We start from the raw sequence: 19,657 nt of genomic DNA, 5'->3' as shown, positions 1-19,657 counted from the left end.
TGTCAGTACCCAAGTAATAGCAGATGTTTTATTTGGTGCTGGTTTAAGTGCAGGTTTTGTGTTGGATGTTTTGCACAAAGCTGGCTTTAGAGCAAAGGAAAATCTAGTTACTTTTAGAATAATCCTCATTTGTAAACTCTAAAGATTTGATTTCCCTGTTTGTAACAGAGAAAAGGAGCAGGTTAGGTCATTGCAAAGGAACTGCCTACCACTCTGCAGGTCAGCACATCTGGCAAGTGAGCTGCTTCAAGTAGAAAAGCCAACCATGTCCTGTTTGTACAGGCACAGCTTGCTTTAAAAAAAACAAGCATTTTTGAAATTTTCGGTCTAAATTTTTCATCTCAATACCTTTTTAAACACTCTAGCCTGTCATCTGTGGGACAAACACTCTGTGCCTTTTGAGCACAGAATACACTTAAGTTGCAGGGTCAGTGATTGTGCAGCTCTAGTCTAATGAACGGTGCAAACGATTTTAAATACAAACTATTAAGAAAGCATTTTTAGAAATTGAAGGCTAACTACCAGTTACCAATACCCTCTGTTAGCTTCAGAAGCAGTTTGATAGGATGAGGGTGGTGAGGCACTGGAACAAGTTGCCCAGAGAAATTGTGAATGCCCCATCCCTGGAAGTGTTCAAGGCCAGGCTGGATGGAGCCTTGAGCAACGTGGTCTAGTGGAAGGTGTCCAAGCCCATGGCAGGGGGGTTGGAACTAGATGGTCTTTAAAGTCCCTTCCAACACAAACCATTCTGTGATTTTATGAAATATCTTACTTTGACTGTGAATTAGTATAGCTGTCATGAAACAATTTCAGGGCTGTCAGTTTATGCAGTTAGAACTAACATCAGACTTCAGCCCTCACTGCTGGGAGTGTAGAAGAAAAAATGTAAACTCAGAAAAATCTCCGGAATTGTTTTAGTGACCCTGAACAAACTGCAACAGTGCTGAAATGGTATTTAAGATTATTTGTGCATACATACATACAAAAATCCAAGTAACTTGAAATATAGGGGCAAAATGTCTAAATTTCTCAAAGGCTTTTCTTGGTTTGTATTGATCAATGAATTGCTGGACACAGCTTTCTGGTGAAAAACGAGAAAGATCCAGCATCATAAGCACTTACTGTCTATCTGCCCTCTTTACTGCGCGTTTGGTTTGGTTTGGTTTGGTTTGGTTTGGTTTGGTTTGGTTTGTTTTTTTTCCGCGGCAATTCAACTTTTAATGAACTCGGGAGGCATTCACTTGGTTTTATTACTTTTTTTTTTCTTTTTTAATTTTTATTTTCGGTGAAAACTTCTCGGCGAGGCCCGGGCCAGCTCCGCGTGTGCCCGGCGGGCGGAGCCAGAGGCGCCTCCCGGGGCCGGGCGCTCCACCCTCGGCGGGCGGGGCGCCGGGACCGGGACCGGGGCTGGGGCTGGGGCCGGGGCCATGGCCACGGCCGGGCCTGAAGCCGCAGGTGCTGCTGCCGCCGCTGAGGGGAGCGAAGCCGGGAATGGTGGCCGCGATGGCTACGACAGGAAGTGCGTGTTCTGCAGGATCGCCCGCCGAGAGGAGCCGGGCACGGCGCTGCTCCCCTGCGAGGTGGGTGAGGGGCGCCCGCCCTGCGTCCCTGCTCCCTCACGGGCTGGCCCAGGGCTCAGGGCTAAGGCTGGGCGGGGGCGCGGCGGCTCCGAGGGCCCTCAGCTCCTGCGGGGACATAGCGAGGAAACATCGTTCGGACGGAAAACACCGTGCCTTCCGTAAATTCTGGCACAGCAGCCGGAAGCCTCAGAGCTGGCGCCGAGGAATCCTGACTGCGGAAGGTCAGCAGCGGACGGGGCACCGTGCCTGGGGGCTGCCTCCAAAACCCTCAGCTTTTGTTGCTAGTTGCGTCAGCTGTGGTATTAGGTATCGCATCGATACGGAGAATACGGACATTGACCTACTCTTTGCCAGTGTCCTCGTCCTAGTCCATTTTAATATGTTTGCATCCTTTTTTAGGATGAAGACCTTGTTTGCTTTAGAGATATAAAACCTGGTGCCCCCCACCACTACCTGGTGGTGCCCGTGAAGCACATGGGAAATTGCAAAACACTGAAGACAGAGCACATACCTCTAGGTAAGGCTGCAAGTGTGTGCTTAACCTAAAGGAAAAACATTTTTCACAGTCTGAAATAGGGTGTTGTCAAGTAAACTACAACTCTGGAAACCATTTGTAAAATAGCTGGAGTGAGTGAGTGAGTGAGTGAGTGAGTGAGTGAGTGAGTGAGTGAGTGAGTGAGTGAGTGAGTGAGTGAGTGTAGATAGGGACTTACCTTTTATGGGAACTTCTGTCTGCTGTTCTAGAATGGCGCATTTTTTTGTGCAGTTCTGGAAAAACATTGCCCTAGTGCATGAAATCTCGTCTGTTTGCATGGAGTATAGATGCCTCTGCACTTTGTTGGAAGTGCAGCTTTATTTTTAAAGCATTTATGTGCTGCTTCATTGCATTTTCTTAGATATGCATATGCAATTCTAAAAGCTTACAGAAAAGTTTTTTAAAGTGTATACCTTCAGATAAGTGCTGCCTTCTTTGTCAGGAAAAAAGGGAGTGACAGATGAAAAAGGGAAATGGTGTTCCAGGAAACTTTAAAAATCTTTGAAAAAATAAAATTCCATAATGTTGAAGCCATGATTTATTGTTGCTAGGTTTATTTAGCTTTTTTCCCCCCTTAAAAAGACGTTGTCCTGGAATTTGTTTTACAAGATATGGCTAGCTAAGTGTGTTGAGTAATAGGAGAAACTGCAGCCATGAAGAGATTCCACCTTAGGGATATCTACATTTATATTATGCAAGAAAAGAGTTATAATTGCAGTTTGCAAATCTTGCATCACTCTATTTCTCTCTCTAAACATAGGGTGGTTTTCTCCAGAAAAAAAACTTCTGTATGTGCTTGGCTTCAAGACAATTCACAATTCCTTTGACTTTTGCCTTAAGTTTTTGTATTAGGGTTGCTGCATTTTTCAGTGATAGAGCAATGAAACCCACCCGGTAATAAGTAAGACTGACAACTTTATTTTAATTTTAATTTATGTATCGTCTCTGAAACTTACTCCAGCCTTCACAGGACCTGGGGGTCAAAGTTCTGTAGCTGTGTAGAGATACAACACTGGATTTAGTGTAAAGTCATCATCCTGACCAATCAGTAGTTGTTGTTTTTTTAATAAGGGTCTGGTGATAGCATGGCTTTGGCCAAAGTTCTTAGAATAATATAACACTGAAAAGCATTGCAGGTGTGGAAGTTGGTATCAGTGGCAATTCTCAAGTAAATCATTGCACGCACTCTCTTGATTGTCTTTTGTTTGACTAGGAGTAGTTACAGTGTTTATATTTCGAAAAACCCATGTCTGTGATCTCAGTGTAGATTAGTCTAATGAAGTTAATATTCTGAATAATAAATTTTAAAAATGAATTTTATGTGTTTTTTAATAGTGAAGAGAATGATGGAAGTTGGAAAAGCTGTTCTCCAGAAGAATAATTTTAGTGACTTGAATGATGTAAGGTATGTTATAGAAGCCTTCCATCTTTCTGTTGAGTGTGTTTTTTACTTTTCAGAATGCTACTTTAGAGATGGTGGCAAAACCTGCACTGTGATTTATGGAAGAAATCAGTTCTACATTCAGTTATTGCATGAATTCTCAATTAAAATCTGCTGGCATTGAATATAAACTTTTTTTTCTGATAAAGTTCCGGCACAAATTGCATTCTAGCTCTGAGATTCCTTCTTGAACACATCTTGGAATAAGGAGGGCACTTGCTGCACATATGCTTTAAATCCTAGATGCCAGAAGAGAGGTAAACTTTGGCCTATTGAAACAGGGCACTACCCTGTCTTTCAGTCATACCAGCATTCACTGGATTTTGGTGCTGGACTCTTTGGTTTAAGGCCTTTGATAGCTGAAATAAACTGTAACATAATTTAAGCACTGTAGAGAAATAGTTAGCTTGGCCTTCATGATTAAAATTGATAGTTGGCTTTCCAGCTGAAAACTAGATAGGATACATTTAAGGTACTTTTTCATTTAACTCCTCATTTTAAAAATGTGTCTTAAATACCGAGATGTGAGGGAGGAGGTTAATGGGCATCTGAAAAGCTTTTTTTTTGTGGTAAAATGAAAGGGCATGTTTTTGTTCTTGCTTTTATGTACAATGAAAATGTGATGAGTTGTTAGTTCTGTGGATCCTGTTAAATAACCTGTGATGTTCCACTTCTTCCTGAATTAATGCCACCACTATCTTGTACTTTTCCTTTTCTGAAGAATGGGTTTTCACTGGCCTCCCTTCTGCTCGATACCCCACTTGCATCTTCACGTTCTGGCTCCAGCCAGTCAGCTGGGATTCTTCTCCAGGCTCTATTACAGAATCAATTCCTACTGGTTTATCACGGTAAGTGTAATGCAGGTGAGCTTTGCTGTAGGTTTTCAGTTATGAGCTGAAAATGCCATGTCTTTCTAACCTTTTAACTGTGTCCAAAAATTCTCTGACCATTTCTTTTTGTTGTTACTTTAATTCTCAATTACATGTGTTTTGAATTAACTGTTTGAGAAAAAATAAAGGTAAAGCCCTTCATGCTTATGCTTACTAAGGTGGAATGGAGTGCTAATAACTAACAGCAAACAGTACAGTAGTTCTGGATCTTGCCTGAAGCTCAGGCTCTGTGTTGTGCATCTGTGGACACTTTGTAAATAGTTGGGTTTTAATATAAAAGGATATATTCAACTGTGATGGACTGTTTTGCACATACCCTGGTTAATCCAGTGTAGGTGAAAACATATCCACCTAATGATTGCATTTATCACTTCATGTGGTTTTTCTCATCTTGTCATCTTTAGACTAAACCAAGTGCCTGCTTTACAAAAACGTTTTACTGATTTACGTCAGTAAGGATTAGTAATGAGACTGAACTGACACTGATTAAAGCACTTTGAAAATCTCTCTCTCGATCTAAACCTCACTCTCACAGCCTTGATACAGCAAAGCACCTGTCCTTGCAATGTACCTGCAGCATCCTGGTATCACTGCACATCCCCAAAATCAAAGTGCTGAAAAAGGTCTGTCTTACCTAAAGAACATAGACAGCTTCTTACTTAAAGAGAAGAAACATGGCTTCTTCACAGTGGGACCTTGCTGAAGATCATACCTAGCTCCAGAAAAGCAGAAGTGTCTGCTGTGTTATTGAGCATCTTACAAATATTTGTCCCTCAAATACATATAGCTGTGTAGTTTTACTGCTTATTATCTTGGATTAGTTCAGGCAGAACCGTACTAACTCTGGTTATCCAGTATGGATGCACTTTGATATTTTGCCCTGTTGTCAAGCTGGAAAATGTTCTTAGGTTGGTGGTGGTTTTGTTTTGGTTTTTTTTTTAGTTATAGTGTCTTGAATGTGGTACTTGTTTAAGAATGCAAAACAGGATTCAGATATCATTTTCAGTTTCTGCATGCTTTATGTAGCTTTATTTTTAAATAAACTGCAGTAACTACTGAAGTCCTGTTGAGTTGCTCCTATCTGAAGTAGCTGATTGCATTTTTACTCTCTGTATTTAAAATATGCCAAACTTGAGCTTTTCACCTTTTAATGTAGTTCCTTGAGGAACTATAAAGCCTCAAGCACTGGCTCAAATTAAAAGTTCAATTCAGTAGGACTGGCAAAAAAAGCAAAGGCTGACAGTAAACTGATCTGTTTCAGAAGTGCCCCTCTTAAGCCTCCACATGCCTAATCTGGCCTGCTTGTTGGCTGACTTCTGCTCTGAGCCTTCCTGAGGGCTGTGTGAGCTGGTGCTGTTAAATGTAGGAAGTACAGCTGTCCCAGTTCTGCCCATGATGCATAAACAGCCATGTATGATGACAAAAGTATGTGTTGGTGCAGTGATGTAACCAGAGGATGAGGTAATAGCTTGTGACACGAGCCACACACGTGAACGCCCTCCATCCCTCAGCAACGCTCGTGGCTGGTGGTGCAGCTGGGTGGGTGATGAGAGGTCACAGCACAGTGTTCTGGAGTGGCTCACAGAGAATCCCAGGTCTCACCACTTGGTTGTTCTGAGCACTGCTGTCTTCTGAGGTCTCTAAAGTCATGGTGCTTTAATAGATCTGCTGTTTATTTGCTCAAACCTCCTCTAACCTCCACAGGTTATGTTTCCTCTTCTGATCACCTCATGAGTGTTTGGTGGAAACTGTGAGTCTGCTGTTGAAAGAAGTTTTTGTATTCTGCTTCTCCTGTACACTTTGTCTGTAAAAGTGAAAAGCAAAGGCTCTGTTAGTGTCACTGTTTTTAAAATGGAATTTTCAGTAAGCTAAAGGCCCATGGTGTAGTTAATGCATTGCTTTCTCTCTTTATAGGCTGAACAGCTGATCGAGAGACTGCAAACTGAAAATGCTGCCAGCTGAAACCTTGTGTCATTTGGTCTTCGAGCTCTGAATTAAGGTTGCACAGTTTGATGTTGCCAATAATATCCCAGGATAAAAAAGCTTTAGTTCCTTATGAGGAACTACACACAGAATTTGTAGCTGCCAACCTAATTCTTCCGTTTGGATACATCAGTCTGTATACTTCCCTGGCAATAGTGTGATGTATTTCAGTTACAATTTTATATTTGTGTATATACAGCCGTAATACACACACACATGCACACAGGCAGAGAATTCTTCCTATTAAAAGGCCAAGTGTAGCAGCAGAATGTATTGCAACCAAGGCAACGAGTTAAAACTAACAGCTTGTGAATGGTACCAAAGGGAGTATTTGTTGCAGAATCAAGCTTTCATTTTCAAGATGCATTGTTCTGGGATTGCAGGTAACATTTCAAACATTTGTTCCCATCTGCATTTGTATGATATGTTACTTATGCCTAGTGATGAGTAGGTGCATTGCTGAAAGTACAGTACTGACTTTCTGGTGCTAAACCACTTCAATGTTACCTGCCTTGTTTGCATCACAATGACACAGTAAATATCAATACAATATGTGGCCAAAATGTGATAATGCTGTATAACCTAGAATATGGTTTATGTGTAAATAGACTTTAAGATTTTTTTTTCCCTCTTATATGCACAATATTTGAAATTAGTTATTGTATGTTTACAAAGAACGTGAAGAGTTCAGAAGAACAGATTTAATATACTGCTCTTCTGCATGGCAGTAGACAGAAAAATCCAGATTTTCTGATCTTGTTCTCACTGGAAGTCCCTTGCAGATTACTAATGCCTTGGCCAAATTTGGATTCTAAATGGAGCAGTAAGAGAAGTTGGTCTGAAACGCTGTGTGTGTGTGTGTGTGTGTGTCAGACTTACATAAGAGCAATGTGATTTGACTTTGGGATAGCAGGGACTCAGCCCAAAATTGGAACATGCCAAGTGTCTTACGGAACCTGCTGAACATTTGCTTTTGCTGCATGACTCTAATCAGGAATGCTATCGCTTGTTTTTCAGTACCATAATAAGGCAGACTGGGAAGTTAAAACTCCAGAACACATGAAGTGGATTTTGTTTGTTCACAGAGCATGCCTTGGTGCCAAACTATCCAAGTGCCCTTGCCTGATGCATTCAGATGCAGCTGAGGTGAGAACGTCTGTTGCACCTGCAAGCTTCCCTGAACACAATATCCTGTGTTTTCCACGGATCCAGCACCTGTTGCCTTAGTGGTACGATGTGTTGTAATGTTCTTACAGTACTTCAGAGAGTCTGCAGAAGAACAACATTTTCTACCTGGGAGAGTTTACACCTCTCTGTCTGTAAGATCATCTTCCTAATGTCTTGTTACTGTTATTAGTGGGCACTCACATGTCATTTGCAGCCCTTTAGGGTTTTAATTTGTTAGGTTTTGTAGGAAAAGTGTGACTTAAAGCCACTGAACTTGGACTGTGCAGTAGATGAAGAGGTTTGAGCTGGCTTCTAACTTTGTGAAATACCTGAACATTAAGGACTTTTAAGAGTTAAAACTTAACTGTGTTCTGATCTGTAATTAATTTATGAACTGTGACATAATGTAATATTTAAAATACCAACATGAACTGTTGTCAAAAAGGATTAATAAATGCTAATCTTGGAATGATTTTCCAGTGCAGTGGAATAGTTGACTGCGGGGGTTGACCCTAGATAGCCCTTTGCTCGCTCTTCACCCCTCACCCCAGTGGGATGACAGAACAAAAAGACCAAAATGAGAAAACTCGTAAGTTGAGAGAAAGACAGTTTAATATGTGAAGGAAAGAGGAAGAAAAAAGCCAAGGTGTGCGATGCAAAGGTAACTCATGACCTCCCACAATCGGGCCAGTAGCAATGCCCCCCCTCCCCCACCAAAAAAAGCCCTCTCTTCAGCTTTTATTCCAGACATTTTATGTCATGGAATATCCTTGCTGGCCAGTCTGTGCTAGGTGTGCAGGTTGTGCTCTCTCCAAGCTTTCTGCCCACTGGAAGGGCAGAGCCAGAAGAGAGAAGGCCCTGATGATGTGCACGCACTGCTCACCAGAACTGCTGTGTTACGAACACTCTTCCAGTCACACCCAAAACCTGGGATGCTCAGAAGGAAGTTACCTCCATCCCAGCCAGACTCCGTACATTGCCAAATATACATGAAAGCACAAAGGCCAACTTTTATATCTTAACTTTGGAGAAGGGCCCCACTAGTGGCATGACTGGAAAGGTAAAAATGTGGGTATAATGTCGCTTCCAGGGTTTTGCTGAAGAGAAAGATGGGGAATTCCTGTGTTCCCTGACAGCAACAGACAGGCCTCAAAACAGCTGAAATAACAAAAGCATTAAACAGAGGCACACTAATTACTGAGAGGAATGCTCAGCCTCTCGTTAGTGGTTTTCAGCGCAGGGCTGTGGTCTGTTTTCCTTCTGCATTGACAAGCATTCTTGGCCTCTGCAAATGATTTTTTTAATTAGGTGAAGAAATACTTTCTGAAAAGCCTATCCTAATATTTCCAATACGTTTCTGAATTACTGGCTAGCCCCTGGAAGAGGCAGTGGGCAGATCCTGTTAACTTTGTCACTGTCTTCTATAGAAGCTTTTAATAATTTTAATTAAAACTTCAGAAATCATCTGTAGAGCTTTCCAAGGAGCAAATATCAATAAGGAGCATGAACTCAGAAGCTCTTACTCTCCAAGAGCCTGGAGAAGCAAAGGAAAGTTGTTTAGCCACTGCTGCTGGCTCTATTCTTTGATCCAGTATTAGCAGTCCCGAGAAAAGCTGCTTTTTTGACCTCATGTTTAGGAATGACAAAGCTTTATTTGTACTCTTTTGCTCAATTGTTTTACATAAACTCCCAACCTAACGCAAACCCAGAGAATAATGCTTTTATGCTGAAGCATAAAAGGGTGAAAGGGTGAAACAGATACACATACAATGCTGCTAAAAATAAAACAAAATTGTGCTTAAATTGATAATAACTTCTCAGACTATTCCAAAGTCTTTTTAAGTGTGAATTGTAAATAAAAGTAAGAAAATGGGAGCAAACCAGTGAAAATTGTATTTGAAATTTGAGAAACTTGGAAACAATAACATGCTGCATAAAAACTCAGTAATTTCAAACTACTGTGCAACATTTATTGAAATGGTGAAAGTGCCTTCAGTGTTAGACAAGACAAACCACAGCTAATTCCTATACGATGTACAGTCCAAAACAGATGCAGAGTTTACAGGCTTCAAGTGGAAGGAAAGGTCACTGAGGGAATCTGTCACAAAGTGAAGTTTAGGAGAGATTTAAAGAGCTGAAAGGTACTTAGTAGGGCAAGAACACCTTTTAGAAGGTTGGCATTTACTTACTGCTCCAAATAATCTGTAATACTAAAACCCCTCACATGCTACTATTCCTGCAAAAATAATTTAATGAATTCTATTCTATTTACTCTAAGGGGAGCCTGCTGAAAATAAAGGTTGCATATTGAAAAGTTTAAATTCCTGTTTCAGCAGTAGATGTTAATCTAATCACATCACAGATGAAGAAGTATAATTGTGTAAAACTCGTAGCTAAACTAAGTCATGTGCATTAGATACGATGCATTCATGACTATACAGGCTTTAGGAGTGATTTTTTTATTTTGGAGTGTACCAGTGGGCAAGCTGACCAGTTCTATTATCTATCTTTTAGTCCTTTTTGTTTTCAATACTGGCTATTGCTGGAAGCACGAGACTGGATTTGTCAACCTGTGTGCTGAGCCAGTTTGGCAGGTCGGTGTTTATAATCATTGCATGGGCACACAGAAAGATTTCAGTCACTCTTTCCAGAATGCTCATCTAAAGCTGGCAGGCAGGAAACATGGCTCTGTAACTGTTTAAAAACAAAAAAATCCCTCTATAAATAATAGTTTTGTTATATAGTAATCCTTGGTTCTATTAAAAATATAATAATAGAGCAAAGTTTTTTTAGTTGCTTACAAAGTAGGTAAGACCATGGCATTAAGGGCTTGCTCTGCTTGCTTCTGTTTTGATCAGAGGTGTACTTAAACTGCTTGTAGATGTACTGAAGCATCTACCACTTACATGGCAGTGAGAGCCTAGATTACTGATATTTGTTTGAGCCAGCCTTAATTAAAATCTAGTAAATTTACATGGGCTGGACTTGCATCTTATGGTGCTCAGGCGACATACTGCCTCACGTTGTGTCTTAGAATTAATTATTTGTACCATGTCCAGCAATGTATTATTTTTCCTGATACTGCCATCCTGTTAATCAGCTGGTGACACTTGAAGTGCCTGATGCTGCTTCCTGCAAGTTATGAGCTAACACTTCAGCAGAACTGAGTGGATTTCAGAACTGCTAGAATTAAACAAAACTCATTCGATGGCTGCACTATAAAAAGCTCAATTTGTTTTGAAATCCAAATATATGTAAAGATTCCTCTAACGGGAGCTGAAATACCCTGAGGTGTGCCCATGTCATTTGGCAAGAAGTGCTTTTCCAAAAAGAACAAAGCATCTTAAATATGTTAAGATCACAAACGACATGTCTTGTTTTCAGCTGCAAGATGTAGATTTGGAAAGAAGCAGTGGGTTTGAAACCTAAGGGAACACAGCAGCAGTGCCTGGTGCAACACATATTCCCCCTTTTTCAATGTGGTAAAATTATATGGTGATTAAAACCCATTCTCTACGACTCCCCTGTTCCCCAGATACACTTATTTCAGCACATTAATTTCTTTTTTTTCTATTTTCATTGTCTTTTCACCAGAAAAAAAAGGAGGCAGAGTAATAATGAAATCCTTCAGTCAAAAGACTTAGTTTGATGCAAATCCCCATTGGATGAAAATATCAAAACAGAACCCCATTCTTTCAGGCTTTTTGCAACAGGACTTCTTTTATATAAATAGCATAAAATTACACATCACTTTTATCAAATAATCTTAATTTATATTAAATTTTAATATCCTTTTGATGCAGGAAAGTATTGTACTTTAAAGACCCATCAAGTAGTGTAGTTAGCACCACACAGCAGCTTTTATTTGTACTGATAGAAAATAGAACTTTAGATTTCAAATTATGCAGCTTTATTGGTGGGAACTCTTGTAAATACAGCTCCTGATTATTTTCATAGCACTACTACAACTATTTTTAACCCAATCCTTTATTTTTCTTTTAAACAGTCTGGAGAGCTCACAACTGTGCTCTGAAAGCAGATAAACGAGGTATGGGACTGTGCTGCTAGACTTTTATTTATGCATTTGGCACTACAGTATCTCTACTCTCCTCTTGTAAAAAACATTGCTACATTTTGGTGAAAGAAGAGCCTTTTTTTTTTTTTTCCTTATGAATGCACAGGTGCCCCAATACAGAATTTCTGTTGACTTTTGCATCTTTACATTGTGGCACCCTACCTTCTATGAAGGGGTGTAGCTGAATTCACCAAAAAAGGCTGAAGAGCTTTGTTGACTTCTTCTAAAGTGTCAGAAGAACAGAACAGGTAAAAATGGTGTGAGATAGAGAAGAAAAAGAACAAGAGACACAAAAGGTTTGGAGAAGATATGATTGTAAGATTAGACTATTAAATACCAGAACTAGTGCAGCTGTCCAAAATACAAGCAAGATGCAACTAATTTAGGAACCATCAAGTATCCTTGCTGTGTTATTTTTGTAAGTTTGGGAATTTCCATCTACTTCATGAAAATAACTTCCATTTATTCATTTTAACCATGTTTAATTGAACCTTAACTTTTGCTATATACCAGGCTCTTTGTTTGAAGAAGTCTATGAATTCTCACAAGAGTTTTCAATTCCACACTTTACAAATCCCAGTCTCCCATGCAGTAAGTATTTCACAACCTGCAAGAATCGGTGTTGTAGGATAGCAAATTAGTAATTTATACTTTCAGTAACCTAAAAGCGGTAAGCCAGCAGAGTTATTTCAAAAACTGTCATATACTTGGTAGTAGATGATAATAAGGACAATCCAATGTCAGTGTGATGGATTAGCTCCTAAGATGTGATTTCTGTCCAAATCTCTACCACTTTTACAAAAATATGCTTTATCCTTCTCGCCCATTTCCTCTCCTGCATCCCAGTAGGTAGCCGAGTTGAAATTCTGTAATCAAAACCTGTGAAGATGGTATCTAGATCTGTTTCTCCAAATGGAACCATGCAGCTAAGTTCATTCCAGGACAAAGCCTTATTGTAGTAAAGTGATGACCACATCATCATCTTTTCCTTGCCAAAGCATTTCACCTTCAAAATGAACCAGACCATGTTTTCTGGCTCTTAACAAGATTCCCACTACTTTATTGGAAATAGTCACATATGTCTCAAACAGCTGCCCAAATGTCACACTCACGTGTCCATCTTCTCCCACCTCTCCAGTTCTTCTGATGATCAGGCACAGCTCTTCTACTTCTTTACCTACATGTGAGTGAGCATCTTTCCCTCTCTGCTCTGTCCGAGACCCTTCAGGGGGTCTCCCATAGGTAGGATCTCCTCTGTGAGTATGCGCAGGTTTAGACGCAAGCCTGTCATCGCTGCTGAACGGATTCTTCCTCTGATACTCAATGTGATCCTCCGCCCAGGTCTGCCAGCTTTTCCTCAGGTCACCCACAGCACCGGTAGCTTTAGCACTTTGCCCTTTATCTCCTTCCATTTCTTGAAAATTTTTTATGGCACTCAAGGAGGAAACAAATCAGTGACTGGCTGTAACTGTGGTTTCTGTGTGCACGGTCAGCTGTGAAGGAAAAACAACAAACCAACCAGATATTTTTTGGAAGAGTTTTGCCCGGGTGAGAGGCAAGGCTACTGAAAAAGACGTTAAATATCTGAAGATTTAAAGTCCACTCATAATTCTACGGCAATGAAGAAAGTAGAAGTGATTCAGCGTAAATTCAGAGGTAATTTAGGAGCACAGGGCAGTAAGTTATGCTTACAAGTTTACATACACGGTGCTCCACCGGTCCCGCAGTTACCGATCAAACCCCGCAGCCTCCGTGCAACACAAACATAGCGCAGTACTCACTCTTCTTGCAATGACGCCTTTTCAAGAACTTTATCCTGGTACCCGGCAGCCCCGCGGACTTCCCAAACAATCTGATGCAGTGCTGGCTGAGCTGGGGAGAGAGCAAACCATTCCCCGAGCGGCAGCAGCGGCACACCAACCCATGCACGGGGGTGGGAAGCCTGTCTCCTGCCTGAACGCTGATTAAAGGTGGACAAATTCACGCCGTGCCGACAAGGTTCCCTCAGACTGTGGAAGTTTCTATGCACAGAAAATATTATCTGGAGCCGACACTCCAATACATGGTGGGAGCAGGGGGATTTTCCTCATCAGGCACTGCAAGGAGAAGTGAAAATCCAGTTATCGAGCGCGTCGCTGTCTGCAGGACCCTATTTAGTGAAGAAGACAAAGGGAGAATAGATTGTTCTCCCTTAAAAGGCTGTGCTACACAGCCATGTCTGCCGGCTACAGCCCGCGGGCAGGCAGAGGTGCAAGTGCCTCACCTCTCCCGGTACATGGGCTGCCCACCACCTGTGACATTCCATGTGCTTAGGATATGGACTATCTGTGCAGGACGTGGTTATTCTGACGAATTAGGGGCAGACTTCTATATACCTACAGAGATCTCAATGTGCTATAACCATGTCTTTGCTGGGTCGTATCCACCGGTTGAAATATGCAAACCGGAGTTTCCAGGTAGCACATAAGTAGAGTTGATATTTTCAAGGACATCTGAAGTTAAAACACAGGATCAGAGCTGGATTTTCTACGGGGAAATGGATAGAAATGCAAATTCTGAACAGTTCAACAACTGAATTATATATCGGGTATTTCTGTATTTTGAAAAGATTGTTGTTTTAAAAGTAAGATTTCATGGGCATTTGCTCACATACATATGTTGGTGATGTTGCACATGAACCCATGAGCAGGGACAGGGTTCCTGAAATTCCCCAGCAGAACCTGCAGGTCAGTCAAAAAACACGTGTGTTGCCTCTGGGTCTGGAAGTGTGCAGGGGGTGAGCAACACGATCCCTGCAGAAGGGAATTGGGAATAATAAGCAACAGCACACATGAAATAATGGCTTTTCATTCATGGTCTCTCACTTTTTAAGTTGAAACTCGTGATTGTTGTATGATCCCGTTGCTGTATTTTTTGTGAGAGGAAGGTGGTTAATTCTAGCTTCCTGGATAAATTTCAAGTTGAGTAATTATACTTTGTGTACATAAAACTCCCCTGAAGGCTAAAAAAAGGGTAATTTTTCTTCCTTTCCCCTCCCTAAAAGAGTTATGTAATGTTTTTAAAATGACTCCCCACATCCACACTAACAAACTGCTTGATTCTCCTCAGTGGCATTACAGGAATGTATGTTCCATTTCCAAACACAGCATCTGAAAAGCATTTTGTTTTTATGTCAGAATCAAATACTCTGTAAATCTTACTTAGTAATGCACATTCACTTTCAAACTTGAGCAACATGTACACACTGCCAGAGATTTTGCATGGATCCTCAAGCCAAGAGCAAGAAAAAAAACAGGGCTTTTCCTAAAGTCTTCTGTAGGAAACAGTATCAGTGAAAAACAGGTATTCACCTTGTGAGAACAGAGAGCAGTGCCCCGAAGGTAAAGCAGTGCAGATAAAGCAAGCAAAAGCCAGTTTCAAAGAGATTATGCTTAAAAATAATACCAACAACCCCATCTAAGGAGTTTCTAAAAGGGAAGCAGTACAGCTAAGAAATTTAAACTGAGACAGATTGGAAAAACAAAAGCAGACTTCTTCCACTAAAGCTCTCTCAATAATTCCAAGATTTTATAAGCAATCTCAGGCTCACAGGCTTTGTCAGCAGTTCAGCAATGTGTCTATTGCTGGGTCTCAGCACTCAACTACTGAGGTGAACAAGCCAGATCGACATCTATCTCTTTTCTTTCTCCTCTAGGAAAGCTCATGTTTAGCTGCCAGGTCACCTTAGATTGCTTTCTTGTCAATCATCAGGACTAAAGCTTCACAGTAACCTCAGTTTTGATTGCTGCAGGAAGGGATAACTGGAGAAGCTGCAGGATGAGATTATGGAGATGCATAAAGAAGGTGTTCCGTGCAGTGCTTGCAGGTCGTGAGCAAAATCTTAGCCATCTAGAAAAAGAAAGCTGTTCAAAAGAAACACAGAACATGAGTTCAGTGCTGACCTGGCCTGGTCCTAATAAACAGCTTACCAAAATCTGGATAAAGCAAACCTTCCAGATCAACACAACAGAGAGATCAGTGACTACGGGATTACAGTTATCAAGACTAGATATTAAAATAAAATATAATCTGCAAGACAAACCCCTTTTTGCCCCTCTGCCGGACCGCCACACCTCTGCTCCTTTCCTGGGAATGTGTTTCTCTACCTGCTGCGACACCCACGCCGCCGGCGCTGACCTCCTTCCCACGGAAAAACGAACACGACTCCTTTGGCACCTGTTAATTCTTAATGTTATTTAATGCTCCAGATCCTTAAATGCGGCCGGGAGAGGCCGCAGCGCGCTCCTGCCAGTGAAACACCCCTGAGCGAGCGTGTCCCCAGTGTGCATGGAGTTATTTATAAACCATACGCAGGCACTGCTGTACCGACACGTGGCGTGCGTGATAAAGCACACCCAAAGTAAAACTACAAGGAGAATAAGGAGGGGATGAAATGAGCAGTAATTCCTGAAGAGTTCGCGCAGCCCCGTACCCCGCTCTCGGCGCTGCAGGGGCCCCTCCGCCACACGCCCTTTCCCGAGCTCCTCCCGCCCGGCGGCGCATGCGGGAGGCGGGGGATGGCCGGACATGGCGCTGGCGGCTCCGGCTCTCCGGCGCTATCTGCTGCTGCTGGCGCAGGAGCACCTTGAGTTCCGCCTGCCGGTGAGCACTGTGCGGGGCTGGGATCGCGGCCAGGACCGGGGCCAGGGGCAGTGACCGGGCGAGGCGCTGCCCTCCCCTCTCCTCCGGGGCGCTCCTGGGCAGCGCGGCCGCGGGTGTGCCCGGGGGAGCTGGACCCCGGCGGGGATCACCTCTCTCGGGGAGAGCCGGGAGCGAGGAGCGCCCGGCGCCCCTTCCCTCGCCGCTCCCCGCGTCCTGTGCGAAGGGATCCCCAGGCATGAGGTTCCCTCTTCTGCCCCAGGCTCATGGAGAGCCTCCGCGTGGTGGCTTTAGGGCAGCATCTTCCTTGCCACTCGCTTTTCCAGAGCCTCTGGCGCTAGGAGAGGTTCCCAGCAGAGTGCTCGGGGCTCCATGAGAGAAATGGAAGCTGGGGTTACAAAAGCGCTTTCAAGTTTTTGGCTTTGGTGACTTTAAAGTTTGTTTAAGTTGTATGTCAGCTCCCGCCAGCGTGCCCTGAGTGCAGGGATGGCTGGTGCTGCCCTGGGCACACGGGGGTGCCCTCTCGATGCCCTCTGCCCAGGGAGGTGGTGGAGTCACCGTCCATGCAGGTGTTCCAGGAAAGAGTGGATGTGCCATGGTCTGGTTCACAGGGTGGTGTTCGCTCATCGGTTGGACTCGGTGATTGCAGAGATGTCTTCCAGCCAAACTGAGCCTCTGATTCTCTATCCCACGTGTTTATGGAGATGTGCGAGGCCAGGAGGGTTGCAGGTATCTTGGTCTTCAGGAGTAGGGTTTGGGGAGCAGCAGGGATGGGGCTTCTCTGAAGTCCTAGGGCCTGTGTCATGACCGGGATGGAGCAGAGGTCTCCAAGGCCTTGGTGGTGTCCTGGTTGTGAGGCTCCCTCCCACCGGCAGCACTGAGGGCTGCTTGCTTTTGGCTTGTGATCCTGAGTGTTTGTTTCCATGCAGTTTGTAAAGTTGATTTGTGATTATTTTTTTTCCCATAATAACTTACAGAGTTGCCATACACTTTAAGAACTTTTGATACCCTAAAGGCTCTTCTAGGCACCATTTAGAAGAGCTAATAATATCCAGGATAGTATGTTATTGTTTAAAATAGTGCTGAAATACAGAGTTATTCTGTTAGAATTGGTAGGTCATCATTATACATGTTACAAAATGTTTAGTGTGTCTTGAATAATTTATTTTCCTTGTTTTCATTAAGTTTTTTTCTGTGCATTGCTTTTTACTATTTGCTTTGTGGGACTGGAACCTGAATTTATGTATTTATTATGATCAACCCCATTTTTCTTTAGGAAAGGTCATCAGATAAAGTAAAAAGAAGATGATACATATGTAACATAGAAAGTTTTTCTTTTTAATACCAAGGTTTTGGTGACACTTGGTTGATATAGCTGCTGAAGAAAACAGAGCCATTTCCCTTTTCCTGTATTGTGGTAACTGCTCAGCTTGTTTGATCTTGTGATGAGCTGTGTTAGGGACATGATTTGTCAAAAACTTTATGAAACAAGCAAGGACAGATTTTTTAGCCAGATGATCTGCTCATCCTGGCCCAGGGTCAGTGTTACTAGTGAAACATCACTTTTATGTGAATTAGTCAGGAAAATATATTACAAAGAGAGTGGGTAATATTGTAAGAGGAGTATTGTTGTGAGAGTGTAGGATTGAACAGTAAAGATTCTGATGAAGGAGAAAATGCGAAACGGTGGGATTTGATTGCTGACATTTGCCAATGAATTCAGAGAAAGTTGTTTTTATAGCAGGAAAGTCTTAATTTTCAGTCCATGAACAGTATATACAATCTGAATTGTGAACTTCTGCCCTATCCTCCATCTGCACTAGAATTTGTGTTATGCTGCCCTTTCTTCTCCTCTTTCTTTTTTTCTTTCTTTCTTTATTAGTTAATGATTCTAAAGCCTAACTTTTATATTTTCACTTTAGGAAATAACATCATTGCTCTCCCTTTGTGGTGGACAGTTCAGTGGCGAGCAGGAAATTCGTGTAAATGTAAGTTGGGACCAAATATTTTACTTGAGTGTGTGTATGGTATGCAAGTATATTCTTCACAGTATTTTTGTTAAATGTAGGTAGCTGAATAAATATTGAAGTTTCTTAGGAAAATCAGGAATCTTCCCAAAAATTAGGAATTCTCAATTTCAGTAAAGACTCAGAACTGAAAAAAAGATGCACATTATGCACCTCAGGATGTCTTCACTTACCAGCATGAAAAGAAGCAGTGCCATCTGCTGGGAGGCTCTCCTTGCTTTTTAGGATAGCTAAACCCTGAAAACACTCAACAGTTTGGAATTGGTGTTTGCCTAAAAATCAGTGAGACAGATGAGGAGTGCAGCTAGAAAGCTGTATGATTCTGGTCTCAGTGCTTGGTCAGAGAATGTTATTGGGATTTAGTTACTGCTTGTGTGTAACGAGGTGTTTTCAGTCTTTAGAAGATGAATAATGAAGAGAAGTGCAAACAATATTTTACCAAGTCAAAATTATGTTGGAAAAATTAAATACATAATACTCAGACATTCAAGCTGAGTAAATAGTTTTGTCTCAAGTTAATTATTTTATCCCCATGTTCTGTGTATGATTAAAGTTAGCATATTTATTTTTTATTGATTTTTTTTTATCTTTAGTATGTATGTTCTGTTTTTATAGAACAGAGTTGTGTAGTTGTGTAATTCATGTGACATCCTCCAGCTAGGTATTTGCATCACTTACTTTCTCTTGATTGCAGTCTCCATTCTGGATTCTCAATATTCCTTTGGAAGAGATGGCAAGGGGCCTAATGAAGCGGACAGTATGTGCCAAGTAAGAGATGAAAAAGCTTGTAAATAATAACATAAGCTGTGGAATTTTGTTCTGTTACAGTGTGACAAATATCAATTTTATATGGAGTCATAAAATAAAGAGTCTGACTCCCTCTAGAATTGAGAAGATGTTACTGGAGCCTGTAGGACTATTGTAGGACAGATTACGTAGCAGGCCTGTGCTCTTTCCTCAGTGTATGATCAATTCAGGGTCTCAAAATGGTGTTCTTCACTCCAGAGACAGTACTTGTAACATCACTCATGTTTTATGTGCCGTGAATAATGTTGAGTTAGTGGCTTGTTCTAAAATATGTATGGAATTAAAAGATAAAACCAGTGATATGGAAAAACTGACAATCACTTTTGGAAGGGAACGGTTGTGCCACCCTCCCTTATTGCTGGCATCTGAGCCTTCAGCTCAGACTGCTGCAGCAGAGGTCCCTTCTGGGAAATTCAAAAGCACAGGAATATGCTGGAGAGTGATTGTTCATCTTTTTAGAGGTGTCTGAATAACATGCTTTCCAGTGAGGCACGTGAGAGATGCCTTGAGGTAT

At 41.8% G+C, this 19,657-nt stretch overlaps 2 protein-coding genes and 1 long non-coding RNA gene across 9 annotated transcripts in view; 2 read left to right on the top strand and 1 right to left on the bottom strand.

Annotated features, from left to right (window-relative positions):
- The first annotated feature begins 1,242 nt into the window (after positions 1-1,242).
- Positions 1,243-8,069, top strand: HINT3 (histidine triad nucleotide binding protein 3). 3 transcript variants are annotated; one of them, XR_011149927.1, is made up of 6 exons: positions 1,243-1,580; positions 1,980-2,097; positions 3,451-3,520; positions 4,278-4,404; positions 6,361-6,812; positions 7,447-8,069. XR_011149927.1 is itself a non-coding variant. In XM_069010844.1 (6 exons), the coding sequence occupies exons 1-5, from the start codon at positions 1,428-1,430 to the stop codon at positions 6,406-6,408; spliced, it is 516 nt and encodes a 171-aa protein (XP_068866945.1). In that variant the 5' UTR covers positions 1,244-1,427; the 3' UTR covers positions 6,409-6,445; positions 7,447-8,069. The 3 variants fall into 3 exon arrangements, 2 of the variants coding, with proteins under 2 accessions (XP_068866944.1, XP_068866945.1); XM_069010844.1 differs by having other exon boundaries at positions 1,244-1,580; positions 6,361-6,445; XM_069010843.1 differs by having other exon boundaries at positions 6,361-8,069.
- Positions 8,070-8,190: 121 nt separating this feature from the next.
- Positions 8,191-16,192, bottom strand: LOC138108330 (uncharacterized). 4 transcript variants are annotated; one of them, XR_011149928.1, is made up of 6 exons: positions 15,817-16,192; positions 15,394-15,573; positions 14,325-14,463; positions 14,051-14,163; positions 13,453-13,767; positions 8,191-13,164 (listed from the first exon to the last, which is right to left on the bottom strand). It is a non-coding gene; the product is annotated as an uncharacterized lncRNA (long non-coding RNA). The 4 variants fall into 4 exon arrangements; XR_011149931.1 differs by having other exon boundaries at positions 15,442-15,573; XR_011149930.1 differs by lacking the exon at positions 14,051-14,163.
- Positions 16,193-16,201: 9 nt separating this feature from the next.
- Positions 16,202-19,657, top strand: part of TRMT11 (tRNA methyltransferase 11 homolog) — a 28,508-nt gene continuing 25,052 nt past the window's right edge. Inside the window, exons 1-4 of one of the 2 annotated variants that reach the window (XM_069010841.1) lie at positions 16,207-16,312; positions 16,921-17,038; positions 18,232-18,297; positions 19,031-19,104. In XM_069010841.1, the coding sequence (XP_068866942.1) occupies positions 16,212-16,312; positions 16,921-17,038; positions 18,232-18,297; positions 19,031-19,104 (359 nt within the window). In that variant the 5' untranslated portion in view covers positions 16,207-16,211. Of the gene's footprint in view, positions 16,313-16,920; positions 17,039-18,231; positions 18,298-19,030; positions 19,105-19,657 lie in introns of both variants that reach the window. The other variant, XM_069010842.1, reaches the window with a different exon arrangement.

Source organism: Aphelocoma coerulescens, chromosome 3, assembly GCF_041296385.1.
Source record: "Aphelocoma coerulescens isolate FSJ_1873_10779 chromosome 3, UR_Acoe_1.0, whole genome shotgun sequence".
Taxonomy (NCBI): Eukaryota; Metazoa; Chordata; class Aves; order Passeriformes; family Corvidae; genus Aphelocoma; species Aphelocoma coerulescens.
This window is presented reverse-complemented; position numbering and strand designations above follow the sequence as displayed.

Coding starts and splice junctions, on each gene's coding strand:
- HINT3 (XM_069010843.1), top strand. CDS start 1,428: ATGGCCACGGCCGGGCCTGAAGCCGCAGGTGCTGCTGCCGCCGCTGAG. Junction 1,581..1,979: donor CGGCGCTGCTCCCCTGCGAG/GTGGGTGAGGGG, acceptor ATCCTTTTTTAG/GATGAAGACCTTGTTTGCTT. Junction 2,098..3,450: donor GACAGAGCACATACCTCTAG/GTAAGGCTGCAA, acceptor GTTTTTTAATAG/TGAAGAGAATGATGGAAGTT.